We start from the raw sequence: 26,988 nt of genomic DNA, 5'->3' as shown, positions 1-26,988 counted from the left end.
TCCTCGATTCTGCACCTAGATTAGGATGGAAAACAAAATTTCAGCTTAGCTACATTCTATTTTAAATCAACATAATATTAACCTGATGAAGGGATTATAAACTCCACAAACCTGTAATAATTCTTGGGCTTCTCAGGGGAGTGCTATTGTGAATTTAATAAAACTCGTGAGAAAGCCTTCATTAAGCAGCCTAAGTGTGGCTTGCTCTCATCCAGAAGCTTTGAGAAGGCAGAACTAAATGTTTAAATTTGAAGCCATCATTTTTTTCAAGTTTATTATTACCACCACCAGGGTTTTGAATTGCTTACTTCTGGCAGTCAAATATCTGTAGTAGCCATTTGAGAGTATAGCAAAAACATATATTTAGGGAAAACCTATTGGAAATCTTGACAAAAGTTCTTTGCTCTAGAGAAAATAGTGTTTATATTATTCATCTAAACCACTGGTAAGTGGGTTAAGTATGGCACAGACAGCAAACTGCATGCACTGCCTGTGTAAATCCTATAAAATAGGTTAATGCCCATATTGTGGGCATCCTGTGGGCTCCCTGTGTGACTTAGCCTGTTCTTTGGGAATTTTGCTTAATAGCATCAAAGCATGGCTGCTGAGGGAGATGGTTGCTGTGGTACTTGAAGTGGATAATTCCTCATTTACCATCTGAAATCTGTGCAGTGCCCTGATGGTTGGAGAACAGGGGGTGATGGAGCGGAAAGAGCATCCCTGGTCAGGCTGTGCGAGCCCCTTGCCCGTGGGATGGTCCTCGGCCGGCTGCAGGCACAGGAAGCGATTGCTGCTGAGGGCCTGGCAGGACAGGGCACATCTCCATCCATATTTCATCACCTCCTCTCTCACCAACCTCCAGGCTGCTGCCTTGACTAAGTGCAAGTGACTTTGCTGCTGAGTGAGGATGTGCTGGAGCTGCCGGGAGCCCGCAGAGCTGTGGGGCGCATGGGCTTGCAGCCTCTGCCTTGGAGATGACACAGCATCCTCACTTGTGCTCCCTTCTTGTGGAGCTGGTGGGAGCTGTCATTGCCCCCAGCTCCCTGGGAGCCTGGCACCCTTATGGGTTTGCTCTCTGGTCCAGAGGGAAGCTGTGAGGGGCTGTGGTTTCCCTGCCATCCCCAGATCTCACACCTTTCCCCTATGGAAAGCCCATCCCCTCCTTCCCACAGTGGAACAACTAATCCAAGAGCTGAGCAGAGGGTGTCTCTGGGCTGTGTGGGGGAGGGCATTCTGCTGAGCTAGAACATAAATCCTGGGTCTTCACAGCAGCAGCATTTTTGGCAGCACTGCCAAGCTATCACAGATTATATTACATCTTTATCAGGCTCCCGATGCTCATTCCAATGTTCACACCTTGATGCAGTGCCTGCCTGTGCTGACAGATGACTTTGTCTTAAATTGTTTTTTCCCTCCAGGTGTCCCAGTTAAATATTTTTTATGTGTGCAAATTTTAGGTGGTTCAATTAAGTTGAAAGGATAAATCTTACTCATTAACAATAAAAAAAAAAAAGCCAAGCAGCTTGGTCCTGTAGGATAAACTTTGATAAGTAACACAGCCACTCTGATCTTTCATCCACACATTCATTTACAAATAGTCATACTTTAGGGAGTGTCTGGGAGAGTTAAACCCCTAAAACATTCACTTAGTGAAGCTGGATATAAATTCTTCAATTTCTAAACATTTCTTCCATTTTTTTTTTTCCTGTTGCTCCAAGTATTCCTTGCAAGGTAAACAGCTCCATGGAGCAGAGTTGAGCCTTTCTCCCATTTTAATCTACATTTTACCTATTGATTTTTTAGTGGGATGGTGATCTCCCATGGGACCTTAAGACAGGCATTGCTCCTTTGGTGTTAGACTGGCTGTAATACCTTGGTTTCAAAGCAATGGGAAGGGCAACAGAAGGATGCATTGATGAAAAAAAGCCCAGAAATAATCAGCATCCAGGAAGAGAAGTGCCTCATCTGGAGGTGCTCATGGGGAGAGGATTTGGGGTGTCCAAGCCATGAAAAGAGGAATATTTCCTACAGTGGGCAGGACACACTGAGCACAGGTGAGGGATGGGTGCTAAAGCCCTGCAGCTTGCTGGGGTCCTGCTGGGATCAATTCCTTCTTCCCACAGACAAGCCATTACTGGCTGGCCTTTCAAAACCCATATGTAACTTCAATGAAATCTGTGAGTGTGGAGAGAGGTAGGATTTTCCCTCCCAAAACTACTAATGGCTTTTAGAAAATGGAGGTCAGCACAAGAGGAATTTTGCCGTGGTCACAAGCTGTAATCCTTGCAGGCAGTTTCTGTGACTCCCAACACTGGTTTGGCTCAGGCAGAGGGGTTTTGCCTCTGCTGAAGTACTCCAGAAAGTCCTGCTCTGACTCTGCCCCAGGCTGCAAAGCCTCACAAGGACTTCGGACAAAAGAATGATTAATGTTCCTTAATTAAGCCATATTCAGTGAAATAGCATATTCTGCAATTCAATTTGTCTCTTGGGGTTCTTGTTTTGTGCAGCAGTTTCTCTTCTGATATTTTTTTTTTTTTTTAATGGTTTTGTGACCCAGAAAATATGAGATTCTATTTTACGGCTGACTCTGATCTGTCTTGCTGGTGCTTTTATTCCCTCCTCTGGGAAATTTCTTTGTACAACTAAAATCTCTGCTCTTGCTCAAATTAATAGGGTCAGGCCTGAAGAGATGATGAGAATATTTTACCTTTTTATGCCATGTTAATTTTTTTGTAATTTATGGCCAACCTCTGCTAGCAGCTGTTTTTGGCAGATACCTGTAAGTTTCCAGCCTTTGCACAAGCCTTTTGCTATTAATTGCATTTTGTTGGCAAGGACAGTAGAGCAAAACAGCACAGCCCTGGAGAGGTGGATGAAGGATGTAACTTAGGGATGCAGAAGTCATGCAAAACACACACAGGATGCCAGCTCAGCATTTGTCACACTGCAGGAGTGACAAAGTAGAAGTTATGGAAAACAAAGATATTTGGCTTACTCAAAAGTGAGTGTTGAGGAACAGTCACCTAAAAAGGACACCAGATGTTGGAGATGGACCCCAAAGATCCATTAGAGGATTTCTGATAAGGGGTGTGACTAAGTAAAATAAAATAATCCATATGCATCATGTAAGTGGAGTTAGCTAATGAATGTATAATTAGTGTCTATGGTTAAAAACTCAATTAGAGCAAGGCCCCTCCAGGTGACCAGCTGATTTTGGTATCAGTATTAGGGGACTATTCCTCAGATGAGACTGGTGAGAAAAATAGCTGTTGTTTCTGCTCTCTTTCTCCCTGGCAAGTTCTACAGTACTACACTTTATTGCAATTTTTTCCCTTCTGAAACGGCTATTTGATTCCTCTCTGTGGACTGTTCCTCCACGCTGTAGTTTTAAGTCTAAATATAATCTCCTTCCCACGCAGGAGACTTGCTTTAAAATAAAAATGTTGTAAATAATTTTTTTTTTCAGAAGTGCAGAGCTGTGAAAATTGGTTTAAGAGATTTTATTGACTCCAGAGAAATTGTCTGGACTGGCTGCCTGGCTGTTGTAAATTTTTTTTGTGTGTGTATTTTTCTGGTGTTGGATTCATGGTTTCAGCTTTCTTAAGTGAGGGAGGTGCTGGAAGAGCTGCAAGCATTTCTAGCAGTTGTTCCAGTTATGTTGCTCTGGGGGAGATGAGCTGAGCCTTGGGGAGAGTGAGCTCAGTAAAGCTCCTGAATTGGGTCTTGAGGGGTTGGAGCACTTGAACCTGCCCTGAACGTGGTCCTGTGCAAAGGGCTTCACCCCCATGCTGGACAACACAGTAAACACGTTTTTCTCTCTCTCTTTCAATTCTAGATTTTCAGAAGAGCTGACAAAAATGGTAAGTCTGTGCATTTATACTCCATATTTCTCGGTTGGACTATTGTCAGTATTACCATTTTTCCTGATAGCAACATCCAAGTGTTTAAATGTTGTTCAGTTTACTGGGGTTGATGCTGATACACTCAAAACATCAGAAAAGGTTTTGTTATTTTTTTTGGAAAAAGTATTCTTGGAGCAGAAGTGATACTGGTATGCAAGTTGGCATGGCAGAATCCACCAGATTAAGAGCAATTTCACAAAAACAATATAAAAATAAATTGCAGGTAAGTGATAAATGAGGATCCACGCCTTGGTAATCTTAAAGTAGCTCAGCAAAACAGAGCTAACTTGTGGATATTATTAGTTTGGTTCCTGAGGGACTGGACCCACACGTCAAAGAGCAGCACACATTGATGTGTGTTTTCAGTCTGTGTCTGTGGAAAGCCAAACACCTGCACTGAGCCCAGCCAAGTCCTCACATTTGGAATAACATGGATGAGTCTTCATTAAATGACTTGGAAAGAGAGAAGTGGTAAGATAACAAGCTGAAGGAAAGAAGGGACAGTGGGTCTAATCCCAGGATCTTTCCACACCCTGAAAAGCAGTTTTATTTTAGCTCCTAGATAAAATCCCAAGAGCTAGTATCTAGTCTTTCCCTGTTGTTCAAGAAGAAAATGAAATATGCACCAAAATGCTGTGTGTTTGCAGGGGGAGATGTGGGAGGGTTGTGCAGAGGAACACAGGGGAGAGTTTGGTTGTTCTCTTCCAGCTTTAAAAGGGAGATACCTGATTTCTGCTGGTGTTCACAGATGTGTCTCCTCACTGCCCCTGGTAAGGAGGGTGCTGCAGCTGGCTCACAAATAACCAGTAAATGCCATGTAGCTGTGGGCACTTGGTTATGGCAACTGGCAGAGTAATGAGGTACTGAAGTTTGTTACTTAGAAAAGCTGAGCAGTTGTGTGATGCAAGGAGAGTGGAGAGGAAAAAATGAGTTTATGCTCTTGGCACCAGACTGATTGCTTTCAGAGATGGTGCTGGGCAGGTATTGGAGCTGCCAAGGGTGAGAGCAGGGGCTGCACTTGCAGGGGGTGAGGAGACAAATGCCACTGAGCACAGGCAGAGAAGGTAAATTTGTCCTGCCCCTCCTAACCCCCAATGCAGGGAGAATAGCTGGATCTCTTAAGGAAGGCCAGATGCTCTTTGATGAAGGAGCTGTCTCCATCTCTGCTTCCACTCTTGTTGCTTGCAGTGCAAGGGACCTACAGCTACAGCATTTGGGCAGCACAACAGGTGCTCACCAGGGGCTCATGCTGCCCTTCCCTCTGTATGGAGCCCTGAGGACAGGCTGGCACAAGGCAGAGGGAGTGGCACCTCTCCCCAGGCTGGCTCCTGCAAGGTGACACACTGGAGCACGTGTCAGGCTGGGCATCCCTGCTCTCCAGCCCCAAGGAGCAGGGCTGGCTGTCATCCTGGGGCTGTGATCCTCTGAAGGACCCTACATCCTCCAGTGCTTCTCCTTACATTTATTTAGGTGCTACTTTTTTCTTCACACAGCACTTGCTAGCCATGGTGACCAGTTTCACTAGCCATTCATATTTGATGAACTCTGGAAAACAGAGTTTGCCACTCATTATAATTAGCTCAGTGTGTTCCTCTGCAGCCTTTTGGGATCACAGCTCCCCACAGCCCCTCTCCAGCCTCCTGCAGCTCACAGCAACTGCTGCAGGAGATGTGCAAGAATATTTCCATTGTTACAGCTTCTCTGAGAACTAGGGCTCAGAGGTTTCCAGAGCCAAAGGTAATATCTTTGTATTTCATATCCCTGGGGATCTCTTTTTTCCAGTTTTCTCTTTGACATTCTGGACTTTAATTTACTGATTTTTTGAAATTCAGCCTATTCATGGCTTTACCTGTTACAGCTCCAAGGAACAGTGGAAGCATCAGCCTGCTGCTTTTATGTCTCACAGCAGGTGCTGCATACAGCCCTCTGAGGAAAAATGAAAATCTCACACTTTTCATTTTTGTCAGAATCCCAGGATGGGGCCCTGAGCCCTGGGCAGACTGTTAAAAACACAAGTCCAGAGATTACCAAAATATTTTACTCTGTTAACATGCTTCTGTGGTCTCCACACCTGCAGAGATTCCTGTCTGGCAGGGACTTTACTCTTCTAATTAACCAGGTGAGATGGGTCATTATCCAGCGCTGGTGGCATACCGGGGAGAGCGCTCCCAGGGCAGGGAGTGCTGGCAGCTTTACCCAGAGCTGGTAACCCTGGCTTTCCTCAGCTGTGCTAAAGCCACTCTCACAGACCTTTGTAGGAACCCTACAGAAAGAGGGCAGGGGAAAATCTGAACAAAACTTTGGCTCTTGACATCTAGTTTAACTACAACGTCTCATTTAGCTTTTTCCATGCAGAGATCAGATGGTTAGAGGGTAACCTAAAGCACAAAGGAAGGGATTATAAGGTTAAGGAGTATTCTCATTTAAAGTGCAGTCAAGAAGTCAAAAATGAGGAAATATTTTCAGCATCTTGATTTTTTTCCCCAGCCTGGTAAAAACGGCACATATTGTGTTAAAGCTGTGGCTGGTTCAGACACGGTTACTATGGAGCCTGATAGCATGAATTTAAGAGCATCTCTCTCCTTCCCCTTTCTTCCAAACTTTCTCACATAAATTGTTAATTCATGTAAAATTGTATGTTCTTGCTGCAAGATGCTAAACCACTTATTGCCCCTGCCATGTTCAGGTACTTGTATTTAGGTGATTTGATTCAGTGCCTCCATGTGCTAAAAGGCTGCTAATGAAGCAGCTCCTGCTTTTAAAAGGCATCTTGGTCTCCTGCTCCAGAGAAGTGAGATTCTGTCTATAATGTGAGCTAAGTTCCCAACCTTTTCCTCAGGGATAATATCAAGCAGTTTTATAACTATCTACATGATAAACTCAGAAAATGGTCTGCATAAGACACCTGGAAATGATGAGCACGTTGGAGATAACTGGGTAAACTGACAAATGGTCTGAAAAAGGGAGAAGGGCTGGAGTGTAACCTGGGAGCAAATAACTCGGTTAGCTCTAGTCATGCTTTGCAGGGGCATGGCTGTTAGTCATTCAAAATAATCTTTTTCTTTTGTGTAGGAGTGTTTTTCCTTTCTCTGCTAATAAATCCACCTACTGTCTTGTAATCCTCCCAGTCCCAGTAAACAATACTTAATCATTTAATTGGCGTGTGCTGGGAAAACGGAGGCATCTTGTTTTAGTTGGTGCAGTAGAGCTGTCAATCATCTGAGTTATCTACTGTGTACTTAATCCTCTCATTAAAAAGCTGCTAATCAATTAAATAGCCCAGGATTCTCTTTGAAAGATTAAAAGAGTTTTATTTTGACAGAATAGCCTAACTGCTAGCAATTCATTATAGATATGCATCTTCCCAAAAACTGATGTTTTATCTGGAAATCTCTGAGTCACTGCAACTTCCCAACCTCCGTGCCTCGAGTGTAACTAAATGCAAAGCACATCCAGCTTTAATCTATGGTTTAGTTTGGTGGGTTTTGCTGTAATTATTAGATCCTGCTGATGGAAATGGCTGTCAGTCTGACCCATCCACAGGTCTGACAATGGGCTTTAGGTGGTTTGCCCTGGACCTCTGCCCTGGAAAGGGAGAGATGCAAAAGGAAATATTCCAGAAACGTGGTATATGGTTGTAAAACACCTGCAGAAAATGGCAGGAGGAGCTGGGAGTGGTGCAGTGTTTCACCTGATAGTGACCAGTGATGAGTTGTGGTTCAGTCAACCTGGCATCTTCCTTGTCCTTGTGATTTCTGTACCAAGAACGACCCCAAACTGTTCTGGTTCTCCCTTCAAATTATATCTAGAGAAGGTGTGGATGGGAATGAAGCCATTCAGCACATGCTGTCCTGAATAGCTTCTGTTATCAAAAATGAAACACAATGAAGTGTGAAGAAATCCACAAATTTAGTACAAATGCTGAGAGGAGGTTTCAGGTTTTAGTTGATCTGAATGATCAGCTGAAGGCCTGCAGAGGACGTAGCAGAGCTAATAAAGGGGGGAATAAAAAAAAGAAGCAAGAATGAAGCAGGAATTGGTGTTTGGAAAGGGCTTTTTGGTTAAGAGCCATGAGGGCAATGGCATCGTGCCCACTCCTATCCCAGTAGGGCTTGTCCTTTAAATAGCTGCTCACAGATATGTTAGTCACTTAAGAGCTCATTAAATGAGATTTATGCTGCTATTCTGTGTAAGGAAAGGTCTGCACATCCCAGTGCTACAAGTCTCACAGCAAACTACACTACACACCATGGGGGCACACAGAGAGCTCCTGACAAGAAGGGAACATGAATAGCTTTGCACATCAGCATCACAACAAGCTGGCCAAGGAGCCTGGTCAGCTGTGAGTGGGGTTGTGCCCTTGTGAGGAGAGGGAGCTCTGCTGCTTACACATAAAGTGGCAGTGCTGCTCTGCCTGGTGGCTTTGTGGCTGTGATGCCACTGCTGACCCCCTGCTATGGGGACCCCACAGGCTCCAAAAGCAGGAAAAAGGCAGAAAAACAAAACCAAGCAAGTGAAAAGCTTCAGGCACATCTCTCAGCCCCAGCTTGAGACGTTCAAGAACTCAAGTTCTTCATAATGTTCAAGAAGGCATGTCCTAAGTGTCACCTGAGTAGAAATCAGTCTTGTTAAACACCAGTACCCAAAGGAAAAGAGTGAGGTTTGTCCCATGCATTGTGTTTCTTGATGAAGGGATGGTGGTGGAAGAGCAGGGAGAGACCTGGGCCTTCAGCAAAGGGAGAAGGCTGAATGAATCCTGGTGTAGTGGGTCTCCAAAGGAACACAGGTGAAGCTACCAGCAATTTCCAGCCCTTCACAAATGCTGTGTGCCTGTCCTGTGTTGTGTTTGTAGGCAGAGACAGTTCCTCTGAGAACTTTGATCTGGGGAATTTGCAGGATATTTAGTGGTAATATCTCTCAAAGTCTCACCCACCTTTTCCAGACCCTGCCCAGAGTAATTATTTTGAGTCCCTCTAGTGAGTCTAAAGTAGGAAGAAATGTGTGTTTGTCTGTGGATGTGCTTAGAGCTCAAATGCACGAATACAACCAGACACAGCATTTACTGTGTAAATGCTTCCTTTTCTTCCTTTCACTCTGAGAGTGCCCCTTGCTGATCCTGAGTTATTAGTACAGAAATTGGGGGAAAATGGAGTGAAAATGCCTCTTCAGTTCTGGTAGTGCGGGAGCAGAGAAATTTAGAGAAATGCACAGAGAGAGGGATGGAGAAAATTATCAGTGGTGAGCAGATGATCCAAAGACCCCATTTTTAGCCTGGTAATTGTCCACAAGTTGTTTTTAAGACTTGAAATACTTATCTTCTCCCGTTTCCCTGTGAATTTGAAGCCCTTTTAAAAAATACCTTTGCACAGGACTTGAATGGTGATAAGCAACTTGGACTTCAAACACAAGGCTTTCAAGGCATCAAGGAAGAAAAATTAAGGCATTGTAACTTTGGGTGCTTTTATTGGTTCTTAAAAAGATGCCAAGTTAGGGCACTGATAACTCCAGATATATATAAATAATATCAGAATAAAAAGATCCTGAACACTTAATAAGCTTCTTATTGCACACAAGTCTTCCACAGCCACAAGTCTTCCCCTATGGTGAATTGTGCTTTAACTGTGACCTCTTGGGTGTTTTGCAGTCCCTGCTTTAATGGGCTATCACTCTTGAAAACCACTCATTTCTAGACCCAGGTAATTACCTTCTGCATGGCTACTGCTCCTCATGTGCTGGGAAAACCTTGAGCTATTTGTATCCTGCTGGTGCATCTAAATTAAGTCATTAGTTCTCGGTGAGAATATTTATAATTCTTGCATAACAAAACCAGTATTAGCAGCCACCCACATATAAGTAGAAAAATTCAGTGATGAATCAGGCTTTGTAACTATGGATAAATCTGATAGGTTCTTCCATGATCAGATGACCAGTCTAAATGTATTTGTCTTTTAAGTAAATAAGAAAAGATTTGCATTTAGATAGTCTAGATTTCATGTGACAATCAAAAAGCACCTTGTAAGATTGTGCAATGACCTTTGTTTACAAGGAGAAAGTTTGAATCTGATTTCAGTTATTTGGACTCCTGTATCATTCCCAAGCTCTCTCAGTTACCATTCCAAGCCCTTACAAAGTTCACAGCACGTGGTTTGGAAGGGACAACATCTGTTTAAACTGGGACATGCTGTTCCCAAAATAATAAACAAACCTGTCCCCCAGAAGATGAATTTTGAGATAATGTAGGAATTGTGAAAGGTGTCTGCTGGCCATCCTCTACAGGCTGTCATTAGATGTGTCCAGTACTTCTATCCACCCTTTATCACTATGAACCCAGGAAAAGATTCAGTGATTTGATTTTCATCTTTGATTGGCTTGAAAGGGCACTTCCCAGCTGCTCATGCCTTTTCAAGGCTGCCTTTTATTTTTTCCTGGATTACTTTAATTCTGCAGAGCAGACCTTGGATTGGGTGCACTGGGTGAGAATATTATTAACAATTGCACCCGCATGTGCTACAGGCTGAGTTATGGAGCAGCCTGGCTTTAATCAGGCCCACATGTGGTTTTCTTGGTGCCAGGCTTAAGCCAGAGAAGGTTTGAGCTGGGAAAGGCTTGGACTCAGCCCAGAAACTCCCCCAAGAACTCAATTCAATGATGTGACAGTACATAAACTTTTATTTCCACAACAGAAATGCCCATATTCCACCTATTTCTGCACAGCATCAATTTATGGCCCATTACTGTCCAAAACTGTTATTTCTGTTGTCCTGTTCCTAAAGCCTTTTCCTGCTGAGAGAACAGGGAGCCAAAATAGAAAGTACTGCGAGATCCTTCATGGCCAGTGGGCAGTGGAGGCACTATTGGTCTCAGCATGACCACCATGAGCAGGGAATGGAATTGCTTGGTTCTAACAAGCTGGGAATATTCCTCTGTTTAAACAGAGTGCAACTGCTTTGCTGACACTTAGCTGATCTGTGATATCCCAGGTGCCTGATTCATATTGTGCAGTGTGCCCTTTCCTCATTTTTCAATGTAGTTTGCAGTGCAGGTGGCCATCTCCTGTGTCCTTGCCCTTTTGCTGTAAAACCTGCAGTCAAACCTGACTTAATGAAAAACTTAGAAAACCAGCTTTCCCTAATATTTAGCCTCCTTCAGGCATGCTTGCTGCCTGTGGTGCTTGCTGCCTTGTGCCTGTAAAATATATTCAACCACATGTTGCTCCACTTCAGGGCTGTGCTGGCAGCTCCTGGCTGCCCTTTGTGCCCAGCACCATCCCTTCTAGTGGCTGCTGAGCCTTTCTTTCTGCTTTCTCAAAAAATTCAGCTGCTGAGCGAAACCCATGGTAAAAGCTATTAACTGCTGTAACCTTCAAGGCTTCCTGACACTTCTGCATCGGCAAGAAATGGATTTGACCCTCAGAGTCAGTCAGACACCCAAACACTTTTACACTTTCACATCAGGCTATACCTCAGCCCATTAAAAACTCAGATGATGCTGCTGACTGTGAGCACTGTCTGGGCAGAAGTGTCAGCCCTTGGGCCACTGCTGACCTGTGCTCTCTGCTGGGCCACACTCACAGTGCTCAGATGTGGAGGAGCAGACTAGATCAGAGCTTTTGCATTGGAAACCCACCAGTCTGCCCCACACATGGATTTGCAGTCTGATCCATCAGCTGAGCCTTCTTGCTGTGTTTGTCCCTCCTAGAGGTTCAAACCTGCCTGCCCACGAGCCTGTTCCTGTGGTTCATCAAACCTCTTGCCCTCAGGAGCTGTTGCTCCCTGTGCTCAGTAAGTGCTGATCTGGCAGGGCACAGAGATGCCCGTGTTTGGGCTCTGCTCCATGGCCCGGGCAGTGGGGCAGGGTGGCTGTGTCCAGCCTCAGGGGCAGGCTCTGTGTGCGTGACACTGCCTGTGCATTTTCACAGGCGATGCTCTTTCTCTGCTCTAGCCATCCCCTCTCTCAGCTCCTCCTTTCAATTCCTTTAGTAGGGAGGGTTGGAGACAAACAGCAGCTGTGATGTCCCTGGGAGATGCAGGGAGGGGATGGGAGCAGGGGTTACTGCTTTAGCCTGGCAGCGGGGGCTGAGCATTTGATCTGAGGGCAGCGCTTCCAAAGGCTCCTCTCGGTTTGAAGTGTGCCCATGAAGGTCTGACACACAGTGCAACCCAAAGAAAATGGAGTTTATTTTTGTCTTCTCTTTGTGGATTGGGAGATGTGGGTTTTCTTCTGCAGGCTTCTAATGAGGCTTCAGCTGGACAGGAGTAAACGGGATAGATTATTGTAAAAGATTTAATGACCATGTTGCAAGTTGTGGAGAGGGGAATAAGGGATTGTGGTTTACCGAGGAGACCTTGAAAAGCTGCTCAATTAGCTGAGAGGATTTTTAAAGATGTTTCTTTCCAGAGCCAAAGTTGAGAGATTTAATTGGGGGCTGCAGAGCAAATGTGTGTACATGGCACAATGACAGCCAGCAAAGGGCATGATAAAACACTTATAGAGCTATTGCCCCCTTGTAAACCTGACCCAAAAAATGTAAGCTTTATTGAGAGTGCTTTAAAAATGGTGATTCTTGCCTTGTTTTTTCTGGAGCATGAGGATTGTTGACCTGGAGAGACACAGCTGTAGTTATCCTGAGTAATTTCAGTTGAAACATTATATTAATGTATTTTTCTTGTCAGTTGCAATCTGCCCTGACATCTCTTCTGAGTTCATGACACAAGCCCTGAAGTAATTCTAGCTCCTTGTCTGGGAATGTCCCTCATGGTCTGGATCAGGTTAGTTAACAAACAGGTGAGCAGACACCAAAGGGGAGATAAAGGCAAAGTAGCTGAGCACACTGGAGATGTGACAGCCACGAGCACTCCGTGGGTCTGCTGAGGTTTGGCTGCACCAGCAGCACCTGATACCTGTGGGCAGGGACCAAAGCAGTGCAGGTTTGCTGGGGAATGGGGCACTTCTCCTGCCACAGGGGAGCCTGTGGAGATGAGCTGTAGGTGTGAGTGCTGGCCCAGCCTCACCCCAGTGTGTGCTCCTGCTCCAGGAGAGGAGGGGATCTGCAGGAAGCTCTGCTCTGCATGGCCGTGGCTGCACAAGGGAAAGCTCTGGCTATAGTGGCAAGTCAGGGAAATGATGGACATTGAGGATTTAATGATTTTTGATGTATCTTATTAATATATCATCTTGCTTTTCAAAGGGAAACTTTTCAAAGCAGATATAGCAAATTGATATTTTGCTAATGTTATTGTTGTTTTGGTTTGGTGGGGTTTTTTTGTTTTTTTTTACAGATATGCAATTTTAAAATCCTTGGAAAGGACTTTTGCATCTTGACTGGATGTAGTATCCTGTCAGATTAAACATGTGCCATAACTGAGATTAAAAAAGGTCTGTTTTTGTCCTGCTCCCTTGGTGGGAGTGTCAGTGCCACAGGTGTTTCCCAAACAGCATTCTGGGGCATGGGGGGCCTGTGAGATGATTTTAATCAAAGTTTCAATTAATGACCAATGAATCCCCCTTAGGAGGGCTGGTGCAAGGTGCTGCCTTTGCTGGAGAGATGCTCCAGCCTGGATGTTTTACCCTGCTCTGACCTGGAACAGTGGTGTGGTTTGTGTGCTCCCACAGTGTTACTCAGGAGTGATGGGGTGCAGAATGACAAAACACACCCAGGAGGAGCTGATGAGTGTGGGCACTCCTCAAAATGCCTTTGCCACCACCACAGGCTTCTTGTGTGACCCTCAGCCCATGTTATTTCTCTTGCTACACCACCTAATCTCCCTAGGAGCTTCTATTGCTGCTCCTTTTTCTCAGAAGCAGGGCTATCCTATGTTTGCCTTTAAGTTTAATCCCTGAGAAGTTTCCTCAGGGAAGTAGAGCAGATCCTCAGTGGAGGAAAAGCACTTCTTTTGCCTCTTTGCTTGTGTGCTCTCCTCTGCTCTTGTTGCTGTGGGAACAAGGGACAGCACTGGGCTCTGGCATCCTTTTTAATTAGGTATCTTCTGCAGATCAGCTGTATTTATTGAAGATTTTTTATTATAGCTATTAAGATTAAATAAGGCAAAAATTGAATCCAGAACAAATACACTGCTGCAAGTTATCCTCATAATGTGCTAGCAATTTTTGCCAGACAATTGTGAGAAAATATGTTCTGGCAGCTTGTGTTCAGGCAATTGGCCAGGAGCAGCTATAAATCATTTGTATCTTTTTCTTCCTCTTATCTTTCTTACTCTTTTAAAGTACCACATAGCGTACATGTGAGAGAAGGGTGTGTGTTACTGATTTGCAGTGGGGAAAGGCATATCTGAAGCTGAAACAAAGATACATCCACATCTCTAACTCCCAGCAAGGATAATCTGAGGGGCAGGAACAGCTAATCTTTTTTCATGTGGAGGATGTGTTAGCCAAAAGTGAAAATGGATCTTTATGGGCTGAGAAGCAGGAGCTTGAGTGCCTTTGGTTTCATGGCTGGTGGTGTGCTGCTCTGGAAAAAGTCTGCAACTCTTTCAGACAGTTTTAGAGGTGGAAATAATCTTGAATTATTTTTTGAGTAGAACTTCCTCTTCTGTGTCCCTGCTGCAGCCTCAGTGCAGAGGTGAAGCGTGTTGGCCAAGCAGAGCTGTGCCAGCTGCAGAGGGAGATGCTCTGGCCGCGCTCCTGCTGCCCCTCAGCAGAACTTCAAAGGGCTGGTGCAGCTGGGCTGGGGTTCAAGGAGCAACTCAGATGGACCTGGGGGTTGGATCCAAGATCTGTTCCTGCTGCCAAGTCTCTGCCTTAGGTGGATGCTGGTTCTGAGGCTCCCAGCCCACGGTGCAGATCTAAGTGCCTTCAGCCCTTGTTGCTCACGGCCTTCTAACCCATTTTAAGGCTCTGCTGAGTGTGACTTTGGGGTGCTTCTGGTGCCTTGCACATACACGTGGGGGTTCTTTTCCTTAAGCCTCAGTACTGGCTCCAGGAGCCCACAGAACCTCTGCTTTAGGCACACGGTGATTTTGTGTATTGCTCTGCTGTGTATTGCTCTGCTGTGCCAGCACCAAAGAACAGGCTTGTGCCTGATCTGCAAACAAAAATAAGTGCACTGAGCCTTATTTTCCTTTCCAAAGGATTTTCTGTTCATTGTGGAGATGTTACTTTTCCAGCTGGCTGGTTTGCTGGCTTTTGTACATGCTACACTTTGTTAAGCAAGGCTGCTTTTCCTTCCTCGCCTTTGTACTACCATCAATTGCTTTCTTTTTTTCTTTATACATCCTTCCCCACCTTCTAAAAAAGGTTGAATTAATGTTCAAGATTTATCAAAATCTTTACCAGCGTATTCATGTTAATAGGCTGTGCAGTGAATAATAATAATAATAATAATAATAATAATAATAATAATAAATGGGGCAATCTGCACCCTGACAGGCAGAAGCAGCTGCAGAGCTGCCATGGCACCACGCTGCCACCTTCCTTGGCATCAGCACCATCTGCAGAGAGCAAAAGTGCAGCACTCATTGACCCCTGTGACATCCCCATGGGGTGGGATAAGAGGAAAGGATGGAGGGGCAGGAAGGGACCATGAATTAATTCGAAATACTTCAGCCTGGAAAGCTGAGTGACAGGAGGACACAACTTGCCTGTCTGGGTTTCAAAGTGGAGACAGAGATAGGGAATGGGGAATGCATGACTGTCCCTGGGCTTCATGAAGCTCAGACTTTGACTAAATGCAAACACAGCCATGTGCAGAATTGTCTTGTTATCCTTTTGTAGCTGGAGTGATAGTGGTATCAATTAATATGCTTGGTATGTGTCAAACAGTGGGGAAAGAACTGTGTGCTATAAATGGAAGTACTTGCATAAGACTGTAAAAACGAGATAAAATATTTATATTTTTCAAAGAAAGGAACTAAATTTTTTTCCTCTCTCCTGCATCCTGTAATCTAGTTGTAGGAAAAGAGCAGAGTTTAGGTCTTGCAGAAGGTTTCCCTAAACTGGAAATCAAAGGGGAAAATGGTTTTCTAGCATTTAACTGGAGGAAGAATTAACTGAAAGGAAATGATAAGAGTGGGGCTGCCTATAGTCAGGAATATTAAATCCTCCTATAACAAGAGCATCGTGAGAGAACGAGGTGCTAAATGCTGAAATCCTGGGGAGATGAAGGGGAAAGGAAAAAACCAAGCAGTGGGAGACGTTCTTGCAGTGCACCGTCTGCAAAATTGGCTGGAGCAGGACACAGAGCCTTAAAACTTTTCAAACCCAATTGTTGCTTTCTAAATGAGGTGCCTGACATTTTAAAGGTCAGCAGGCAGGGGAGGTGACCGCTGCTCAGCAAATGCTGTGCTCGCTCCTTGCCGTGTCCCTCACACCAGGCCTGGGGCCGCCTCATTGCCTGGGAAGACAATTTCTGCAGATGTTCCCTAAAAAGACGGATTTGCAATACCCCAGCGAGGAGGGACACCTGATGCTGTCCCCATTTTCCATTTCTCCTCCCTCTGGGGGGTGAATAAGGGGGCAAAGAAAGGCGGATGGGAGGTTGGGGGACACCTGCCCTGCTGGCAGCTGGGCCGTGGGGTGGCACCTGTGACATGTCCCTGCTCCCTCCTGGCAGCCTGAGCCCTCTCCAGACACAGCATCCCCTGCCCGAGAGCTCAGGCTGCTCACAGCAAAACCCGGCTGGGGGCTGCCTGCAGATGAAGGAAAGATTTAGCAGGGCAAACAGATCCATGTTTTTTTCACTATCAAGAGCCTTAAACTCTGGATCACTGGGCCACTGGCTCCCTCCCCTTGTGCTCTTTCTGAGAGCCCCACACCGACCTGAGCAAATGTATTCATACAGCAAGTGGCTGGATAGCCAAGGCACTGTAAAAGAAAACAGTTTTCTTATATTCATAAATCAGTACAGAACAGGACTGGGCCATTGCAGTACAGCATGAGTAGGGTTTTTTTATTTTTACTGTCTGTCTTCCAGAGTTTTAGTATTCACATTTTAAGCCTGCAGTTCGCATTTCCTGTGCTAAACCTTTGAATTGTCAGCATGCTGAGCATTTTGATCCTTTCATAAAACAAGAATGAGGATTAAAGTTTCTCACTGCACAGCTATTGCAGCAGCACTCGGTGCAGATTCAGAGGCTGATCTTGCATCGGGAGCCTCGCTGCTCTGTGGCACAGACATCCCATGGGATCTGGGCAGGTAGGAAACCACCGAGCTGACTGTGAGCTTCCTTCTCTCTGCAGAAGCACATCAGTGTGCCCGTGAGAGAGACAGGCAACGTTTGGAATTAGCTTCTCTTTAATTAAGGTGGCCATAGAAGGAAACAGCGAATGTTGTGACATCTCCCACACCAATGTCATCAATCCTCTGAGCAGGCACCACAGCATGGCCTGAGCAGCAGCCTGGCCCTCGCCAGCTCCACTGGTTTTGTGAGGACTCTTTTCTTTATCTCTTAGCTTATTAGGTCCTTTTTTATTTTTTATGTAAATGAAACGCAAATGTGTGCTCTCCTGTGTACAAAGAGGCAAACAGGTCCCTTTGTGGGAGGGGTGCTAAATCCTGCTGAATTCACTCATGGCTTTGTGCATTGAACCAGTGTAGAAATCCAGCCTGTGCTAATAGTTTGGGAAGGCAGGAAATATTAGTAGGTTTCCTGCAAAGGAGAACCTGCAGAGAGCTGTGTTCCTCCAAGGCTGTGATGATGCTTAACTGCTTTCTGGAAAGCTATTTCATGGCAAGTTTGGCACTGACATGTGAGCTGGTAGTGCTGGGAGACAGAAAGTCTCTCTGTAAACTGCTGCTTTGATGAAGCTCTCAGATGAGCCTTCTCCTGCACCAGGATGCTTCTTTCTTCAAATGGGTCCAATCTCTGCTAATAAATCACCTCCTCCACACAAGGAGGGTTTGATCAAACATCACAGAAGATATCATCAAGGGCTAAACCTACCATTTTCTATTTCATTACCTAAAGCTCATAATGCTCAGTGTATCAAAGAAGTGCAGAGTTCCCTCAAGCATTTCTATTGCCAAGCCAGGCAGCCTGCAGTGAGTTGTCCATGAGCAGAGTGGCTCCTGAGTTTTCTCTCTTGATTGCTGGGTTATCTTTACTCCAGCTGTAGTACCTCTGTACTCCTAAGCAGAATAGAGTAGGGTTGTGCTCCTAATTTAGGGCTCCTCAGCTTTGGGGGCAAAAAAAGAAAAAAAAAAGTAGAAGCAATTTGGATTTCCTATCCTATTTCCTTTCTTGTATAGCATTTCCTGGCATGGCACTCCTGTGAAATCCAGATGCTGTTGGATTCTAGTGGGAGGTTTTTTGATGTTGTTTCTTTTTAAAAAAACTACAAAAGGATTCCAGTGATTTTCTTACCAGAGCCTGGGGAAGCAGAGGAGAGCTCATATGAGCGTGGTTTATCTTGGAAACTGTTAAGCATCACCCCAAGGTCTGGAGGCCCTCAGTGCCACTGCCCTCTCGTGTAAATTCGGTTCTGCCAAAAGCAGAAGGGTCATGCCTCATCCTTATGCCAGACAGCTTGTGTGTATTGACTTTCATGGGCCACATTGCCCTTTTTCTCCTCCTTCTGCACAGTGCATTGGTTTCCCAGCTGCTTTTTCACATCCAGCGCTTCCCCCCTCTGCTCTCCAGACCTCACCCCCGGGCTTTGTAAGACCTTAAAGAGAAAAGAGGAGATGAGAGCACAGTTCCTTGTGCAGAGGCTGCAGACAGTGCTGTTTACTGGGTTTCAGCATGCCAGTGTGAGCAGTGCTGCTCTGTGCTCCCGTGAGAGCACCACTTGAATCCAGCTTAAAGCTGGATGCTGGCTTGTTGCATCACAAGGTTCTGCAGAAGGGTCTGGAAGCATCTCCCTGCACTGCCCATGGGCCTCTCCTTGGGATCTGTCTGCTGCCAGGTCCTCAGTTATGCTGGGAAAGGCTGTGTGCTGCTCCAGGTCGCATGGCTGCAGCAGATGCTGCTGAGATGGCGTGGAAAAATTGTGAATTCAGCAAACGCTAAGTAGCACACGGCATTAAAAATTCACAAAGACTTCTCTGAAACACAGCCTCCCAAAGAAGCATTTTGATGAGCTGCAGCAGGGTGAGTGAGTGGGGAGACCCTTCCCCAGAACTGTGATAGGAAGCAGTCCCATGCACAGGTGGCCCCAGTGGTTTGTGCATTTGTGGTTCTCAGTTTTCAATGAAAAACTGCAATGAAGGGTTTTTTCTCCTCTTTTCCTATTTAGGAACTCAGTGACAACTGGTTCAGGTTTGCTGTGGAAAAGTAAACTAAAAGAGAGGCTGTTGTCAGAGTTCAGGGGAAGATATAAGGATTAAACTGAAACAAAACTTGAAATACTTTAGGTCTGGGATTTTCAAATGTTCCTTTGAAAGCTTTCTTTAAGAAGAGAAGCCATATGACCCCATTTTTCCCTGGAGGAAAAAACATACAAACAAACAAACTTGTAGGCATCTTTCCAGTGACCTTGTCCTTCAGATACCCCTTTTTTCCTCATCTTAGCTTTAGCCAAATTAAGGCTGGCTGGGTTGAATCACAGAGCCCCGGAGTGGCAGGGATGCTGAGGACGGAAGGAACTGGTGGGAGATGCTGAGATGGGCGGGGACCAGGGGGTGCTTCACAGCAGGAATTTTGAGTTGTCACACAAGTTTCCCTCTGCCTTTTGCGCTGGTACCAGTGGGGATTGCCTGCTTTTGCAGTCTGGTCTGGGGTGGAGCTGGTGGAGAGGCGCTGGGGGATGCTCTGAGTGTGACCTACTTGTGAAACTGCTGCCGTGGGGTGTGGGTCAAGGGAGGTGTCTGCTCCCACTGCCCACTGCAGTGATTCTTGTTCTTATTGTTTCCATCATTTGTTTAAATTTGTGGTTTTTCATTTGTACTTTAGTCTCTACTGCATGGGTCATTGCAGAAAAGGCAGTAAAACACCTTATCTTTCTCCTCCCATAAACGATAAGGTGAATAAGAGTTCTGGGGGTTTTATAACCTACTTTTGAAATTAACAAACTACAAAAAATAAACAGAGAAGATATTAATGCTGCAGCTTTGTTAAAAGTAGAAATCGGTGATTAAAGAGGTGCTAGTTTAATTTGCTGGAGCAGAAAAACGTATTTAGGTTTTGCTTTTTCTTTGCAATCTTGTCAAAGCAGATGTGCCTTCCCTGCAGGACTGCTCTGTTCTGTGCTGCTCAGACGCTTTGCTGGAGCAAAAGGATGAAAGAGGGTAGGAAAGATCTGCATTGTTTGCCTTAGAGATGTTAAATATCTCTGACAGGGCTGAGACACCCACCCTGCCCTGGACAAATAGCTGGAGACATTGAGCATAGGGCTTATGTTTTCACTGTGAAAATAAATGGGAATTGCAGAAGCTTATTAAGGGGGAGCATAAAAATAGGAGCAGCTGTGGTGGATTGAGTGAGGTTTGGCTTGGCTGCTCTCCTTGTGCAGCCGTGGGGAGCCAGGGCAGACCATGCTGGAGACCTGCAAGGGCATCCTGTGCGGAGGGACCACTTTGGCTTTCATTTATGCTGAAGCAAAGACTACCCCCAAAAAAATTAGCTTTTGGCAAAGGGGTTTCTCAGAGAGGGACCATCAAACATGAGCAGTCGTTTTGTTTAGAGCCTGAAGCTTATTTTAAACAGGGATTTTGGCACCACTGAGTTTCAAGAAATGAAACATTAGTGTTGCAGGAGATCAGTGTGGTAGGCTTGCACCTGGACTTCACGGTTCAGGAGTTAACATGAGAAGCAAGCAATTAATTATGCAAGATCTGCATTTGATATTCAAGCACCTATTGAGCCCTGGCACGGGGAGCTGGATGTCCTGTACGCTGCGGATGATAAAGCTGGAGGGAAACTTCTTCTGCCTTCAGAGAATGCAAATGAGGAATCTGCTTTTCGTGTTAGTTTAATTTGCTGTCTTCATCTCTGCGCAGCTTGTTAGCTGAATGGAAAACTGTTGATGCTGCCAATGCAATCTGGATATTGTTTCATGGGACTGCAGAAAGCAATGAGTTTGTAGCTCTCTAATCTGCAGTAATTTGCTACTAATTTGTCAACAGTCAACAACTCCAGTGGCTACCACATGGAAACAGCCCTGCTGCCTTCCTCTGCTCAGTGTTAGTGACAGGTCACTCAGAGCACTGCTTCTCATCCTCTGCAAGGGTTTTACTAAGTACAGAATAATGTTTATTTTACAAGGGAGAAATAAAGTCACAGGGGAACTGTTGCAGTGACAGAAGCCAGGTGAGTTTTCAGATTTGCTCACGGCTCATTCTTAATGCACCACCATCACACAGGGACCCAGCATGGTCATTGCACCCTGGGCACTGCTTTTGGCTGTTGTACTGAATTCTTCAGTTAGGTTGAAATGCAACTTCTGCTGTCAGAGATCGGGAAATCGAACCAAGTGTTACAGTTTTACCTTCAGCAATTCCCTTAGATGAGCACTGTGCTTCCCTGGGTGGCTGAAATCCATGAGCAGATCCCATGGAGCTGGCAGCAGTGCCCCCACAAACAGATCCCATGGAGCTGGCAGCAGTGATCCCCATGAGCAGATCCCATGGAGCTGGCAGCAGTGACCCCAGCTGAGCTGCTCACAGGGCAGCCTCTGGCAGCATCACCAGGCTTTGCCCAGATCCAGTGTGGTGCTGCAAGCCCAGCCAAGAACAGCCTCAGCCCCAGGGAGGGTCTCTCCCTGCCATGCCCTGGCCACACCAGGACCACACTTCTGAGAGGTAACACCATGCATTTTCATAAGTTTTTCCTCTTTTGCTCAAACACTTGCCTCTTCATTTTGAAGCTGAGTGCTGGGTATAATGAACTGAAAATAGTGCAAACCCTGCCTTGGCCCTCTGAAATATTAATCTATCTGCACATTAAAAAAAAACAAGTGAGAAGGCTGGTTAATGAGGAACAGAGGGGAATTAGGGCTGTTTGGTGCCTGTTTCTGAGCTTTCCAAGAAATCTGGATTTAACAGGCTGTTGCAGAGCTGGGGTGTGCTGGAGTTGGGAGTGTTGGCTTCTGCTTCGGTTTGATTGAAGTTTCCTGATCAATCATTCCAGGTTTACTTTTTCTTTTGATGTTTCTGCCAAATTTTAATGATAAAGTTTGAAAACTTTGGAGCTGGCAGTCTGCCTGGAGCTGATAGTTCACAAATGTTTCAGCTAGCACATTCCCACTCGGGCACAGCACAGAACTACATACATTGCCTTTCTAAAGCTTGGTTCTGAGGTGTCCTCAGTCAGAAGTGGGGACATTAATTTGGCAGGGGACAGTGTGGGGGCCCTGTATAGGCTCCAGTGTGTTCTAAGAATGTGTGAGGTTACTGTCAGTAAGTAATGGTGTTTCCCCACGTCTTAAGGTGAAGCACCTGCTATCTGAAATGTTCTTTCTCTCTCTCCTGTCTGCCATGGCCATGCATCCACTGCTGCTTTTCAAGGAGTCTGAGAGCTGTGTGAGCCCCATGGTCTGGGTTTGCTGCTGTCAAGGCACTGAGCTGATCCTTAAACTCAGTGGGACACACAGAACATCCGACCTCTGCTCCAGCTGCAGAGCAGCTGTGCCCTTGCTGTGGCTGTTCCAGCAATTTCCTGAGAATATCAGTTGTCCTCTCCTGCTCTGTCTGGGTGCAGGAGGAAGCTGTAGCTTCAGGGGCTCATTTCCAGAGAAATGAAGCTTTTGGCTGCCCACCTGGAGATGGAAAGAAAGTAAATGATAGAATCAGGGATGGATGGGTTGGCAGGTACCTTAAAGCTCACCTAGTTCCAATCCCCTGGCATGGGCAATGACACCTTCCACTGGACCAGGCTACTCACAGCCCCATCCAGCCTTGCACTGAACACTTCCAGGGATGGGAAGTGACCTGATAAGAAGAATAACCTGATAAGAAGTGATGTTTTGACTCGTCCCTATAGAGAAGCCCAGGTTTCCCTCCTTGCTGCTGCAGGCCAGGCACTGGTGTGTGTGTGTGTGTGTGTGTGTGTGTGTGTGTGTGTGTGTGTGACCTGTCCTCAGCCAGCCTGGGCAGAGGCAACATCTGTTACTCATCGAAGCTCCTCAGAGGCTTTTTCTTCAGATATGTGAAGGTCACTTGGAGTTGAGAAAGTCATGATCTCCCCCAGATCCCACACTATTCTTGTAGGAGACCTGAAGGAGAGCACACCAAGTGCTGCAGTGGTTTTACATCTCTGCCCATCACCCCAAGACTTCTGCCTCTCAGCAGAAATTTCATCCAGTGGGATGCACCTGGAGGATCACCATGGCCTGGCAGGAGTAAGAGCCTTGCAACAGCATGAAACCATGTGTAGCTTCTGATGTGTGAGTGGGGAATTGCAAAAAAGTCTCCCAAATAAACCCATTGCTCTGCTTTGATGTGGCAGGGCACAGGAGCAGATTTAAATATCTCTCTGTGATTCCCAGGCCACCTCTATTCTGCACACAAAGAAATACTTAACCTTGCAGAGAATTGTGTATCACACTGCAGTTTGCTGATGCATAAAAATTAACTATTTTTGCATAGGAAAATAGCAGCTATGCTATTTAATAATTCAGTGTAAGTATCCAAATATCAGTTTTTCCTCCTACTATTTATTTTATTGTATTTTTCATTGTCTGTAGTAATTCCTGTCCAGAATAGTTGTTTTCAGGGCACTGCAGGAGACAGGTTCTGCTCTCTTTTAGCAAGGTCTCCTTGTAAGAATTTTGCCTTAAATGCAAGGAGGATGTTTTGAATTCAGGATTTACTGCTTCGGGATGGTTGGAGCACAGAGTAATCTTGTATTAACAGCAAGCTGTGCTGTCTTTGTGTTTCATTTTCACTTTAGATCAAATATTTAGAGAGGCTGCTAGTAACTCATGGCTTTGACAGGGGATTGGTAGAGGAGGTTTGCTGATGTTTTTTAAATCACAGAATGATTAAGGTTGGAAAAGGCCTCTAAGATCATAGAGTACCCTTGGAGTCTATCAGTTAGTCCCCAAGTGCCACACCTACAAGTCTTTTAAATACCTTCACAGATGGTGATCCCACCACTTTCCTGGACAGTCTGTTCCAACACTTGGCCTCCCTTTCAGTAAAGAAATTTCTCCTAAAATCCAATCTGCACAACTGTTTCAGGAAGGTGACAGAAGAAGGGTCTGCAACAAGGCTGCCTGGACAGTAAACAGAAATTTTGGGGATCAAGTGGTAGAGATCAAAGGTTGATCCACTTCTCTCTGTACAATCTCCCCTAAAACAGAAATTCTAATTTTGTATAGCTGTATCTACAATGCCACATGTTACACCTAAGAGTTCAAATAAAAAGAGAAGGTGGGCAGTGTGGGGAGGGGAGATACTGAAGGCACTTTAATGAAGAAGGAAGTGAATGTTCAGGATAACAGAGAGGAGGTGAGACTGAGCAGCAATGGAGAGAGCAGGGCAGGTGTTTGGATGTGTGGAGAACCAAAGCCTTTGGGAGAGGGAATGAGGCTGTTTGGGTCAGGAGGCTGCAAGCTCTGCACAGGAGCCTTCTGCTTTGCTGTGCTGGCCTGTGCTCGTGGAGCTCACAGGGCAGAGACTTTAAATGGGTAAATAAATCAAAGGTGCTAAAAAGCTATGGTTGTTCAAAGTCAGTGATCCATTTAATAGCACCCAATATAAAAAGGCAGTCTCAGGTCAACTAAGATGAAAAATAACTGAGAGGCAGTGGCAGTTGTATGTCTGGAGCTAAGTTGGGTCTGCTGATGGCTGCAACAGCTTGGAAACAGAGATTTGCTGATGGGGAGAGTGAAGGAACAGAGGTGAAGGTATGTCCCCAGTCCCTTCAGCAACCTCTAGAACAGCAGTGTGTTATCAGCATTATTCTCATACTAAATCCAAAGCACAGCACTGTTCCAGCCTTCAGGAAGAAAATTAACTCTATCCTAACCAAAACCAGGGCACTATTTATTTATTTATTTGATACTGTATGTTGATGGCATATAGCCCAGAGGTCTGGGCTGTGACACTGAGCAGTAAATTCCCTTGGTGCACAGCCATCCAGGGCACCTCCCTCCAGCCCCTCTTGTCTGGAGCCCAAGGAACCCATTGAGAATTCACATATTGACTCTCAAAATGAATTCTGTGCCAGGTGGTTGCTTACTGCAAGCTCTGGTTTCCTTTCCTGAGTGTTTTCCCAGTGCTCTGTCCTGAGCCAGAGCAGTGTGCTCATGCACACAGGGTCCCAGGGCTCACATCACCTGCACTTCCCATTAATTACTAAGGAGCTGCAGCACGTGGAGGGGCTGACTCAGTGCTTTCCTTGTGCTGCCACAGATGTGAAGCAAATGCATTGAAATCAGCTATTGACATTCATTTTCTTTTTAAACTGAGGGCAAATAACTTGGATAGTGAGAGGAAAACTGAACCAGGTTACCTCCTGTTTTCTGGAGGAAAATGGTGGCTTGAGAAAGCTTTGTGGACTACAGGCATTTCTGTCCAAATCTTTCTGTTTGGGTGATTTTTGCTATAACTTCTATTAAGCAGCAATTGCATTGAGCCTAGCCAGGCTATTTACACCCTGGAGAAATCTAATTCCAGCACTTAATTTATAAATAACTAGGAATTTCTTTGGAAGGCGTTCCTAGATACCTGTGATAAAAATTCCAAGTTCAGTACAGTGGGTGAGCACAGAAACCACCACCCACTCACACACACACATATTTAAATCAGGTCATTACAGCAGGGTGAGAATTACGTGGGAAAAAAGTAGTCTTCACAAAAGATAGTGAGGGGAAAATGTGTTATATCTGTCCTGCCTGTCTCCCTACCTACCAGCTTACATTTGATAACTGCCTCTAGCTGCCATTAAAAATAATTTCAAAATTACTTCTAACTCTAGGATGACAAAAGGCTTGATTTCATGATAAAAGCTGAACAGCTTGGGGAAAATTCTGGCATGCTAATGGACACTGCTTAATGCCCAGGCTATTTCTGATGGGAATGAGGTGCAGTTTTCTGACTACAATGGAAATCCCATTTTTCTCCAGTCCAAGTCCTACAAGGAACATTCCCAGCCATTGTCTGTTTGCTGCATGAAGCATTACCCATTACCCTAAACAAGAATCAGGCTTTAAGTTATTCTTCAATATCTTATACTGACTGATGTGGTAATTTTGAAATGAAAGTCACTTTTCCCCTATTTTGATGGAAATGAACAGGATAATCCAGTCACAAAAAGGATCCTCAGCCCTTCTATCAGGTGCCATTCACAGATTTTGGGTACGTCCCAGTTTCAGTTGTACCACAGAACTTCATCCTATGCTGCAGAAAAGAAAGGAGAAGTGTAAAATTGGCTAAATATTGTTTGATGAAGTCTGTGCTTTGATGAAGACAAAAGTTAACCAAATTCCCAAAGAAGAGATCTTTATTCTTGGGGTGAATGACTAGAGAGGGGAACTGGTTGACTTCTCAAGGGATATTCTTTCATTTGCTTTGTGCCTCCGACGTTCCTCCAAGGCCTCGTCCAGGCACAGGAAGGAAAGAAGTCCTGGGAAGATTAAAATCCCAAAGGTTTTCATTAACACATGGCACAAATTAGATGGTGAAGCTGGAAGAGAGCTGCAGGTGGCATTTGCCAGTGAGCTTTGGTGCGTGTGCCCAGCCTGCCCCGGAGCGAGGAGCGCTGGGGGCTCTGCCCACTGGAGCTGTTGTGGGGTCACTGGCAGGAAGTGGGAGACACCACCTCAAAACTGTGCTCATGGCAAGGAGGCAAAGGAGGGGATCGTGCCCAGCACACATTCCTCAAGTGTTTTGCGATGAGTTGAGTGAGCAAAACCCCAAATCCTGAGGTTCAATCCCTCGCTTTGTATGTGAAACGTCCTTCTGTGCCAGCCTTTGCATTGCTGTGCCAGCATCACCCAGGAGGTCCCACTAGCATTCCCAGCTGGCACTAGAAATGCACAGGAGTGCTTCAAACGGGGATTATTCACTATATGGAAACATCAGTCTCTCTCTCAGGTTGTCTGTGCAGATTGCTTGGTGTGGTACTGACCCTTGTGAAAACAGCTGTGCTGGGCATTAGTTAAGTTTCAAATTTTTTGAGTCATTCTGTAAATTTCTTTCGCTAGAAAATTACTGTAATTGTAGTAATTTCCTTGTAATGGTGTGTGTTAC

General features: G+C 45.3%; 1 protein-coding gene across 3 annotated transcripts in view; it reads left to right on the top strand.

The window, feature by feature from the left end:
- NECAB2 (N-terminal EF-hand calcium binding protein 2) overlaps positions 1-26,988 on the top strand; it is an 85,841-nt gene that overhangs the window by 19,962 nt on the left and 38,891 nt on the right. For all 3 annotated transcript variants that reach the window (XM_088062271.1, XM_005526333.3, XM_088062272.1), the window contains exon 2: positions 3,836-3,860. In XM_088062271.1, the coding sequence (XP_087918397.1) occupies positions 3,836-3,860 (25 nt within the window). The remainder of the gene's footprint in view (positions 1-3,835; positions 3,861-26,988) is intronic.

The sequence above is a fragment of the Pseudopodoces humilis genome, chromosome 14 (genome assembly GCF_049639895.1).
Source record: "Pseudopodoces humilis isolate 2021_Gansu_Grassland_sample_001 chromosome 14, ASM4963989v1, whole genome shotgun sequence".
Classification (NCBI taxonomy): Eukaryota; Metazoa; Chordata; class Aves; order Passeriformes; family Paridae; genus Pseudopodoces; species Pseudopodoces humilis.
The sequence above is the reverse complement of the archived record's forward strand: the minus strand, read 5'-3'. Positions and strand labels throughout refer to the sequence as shown.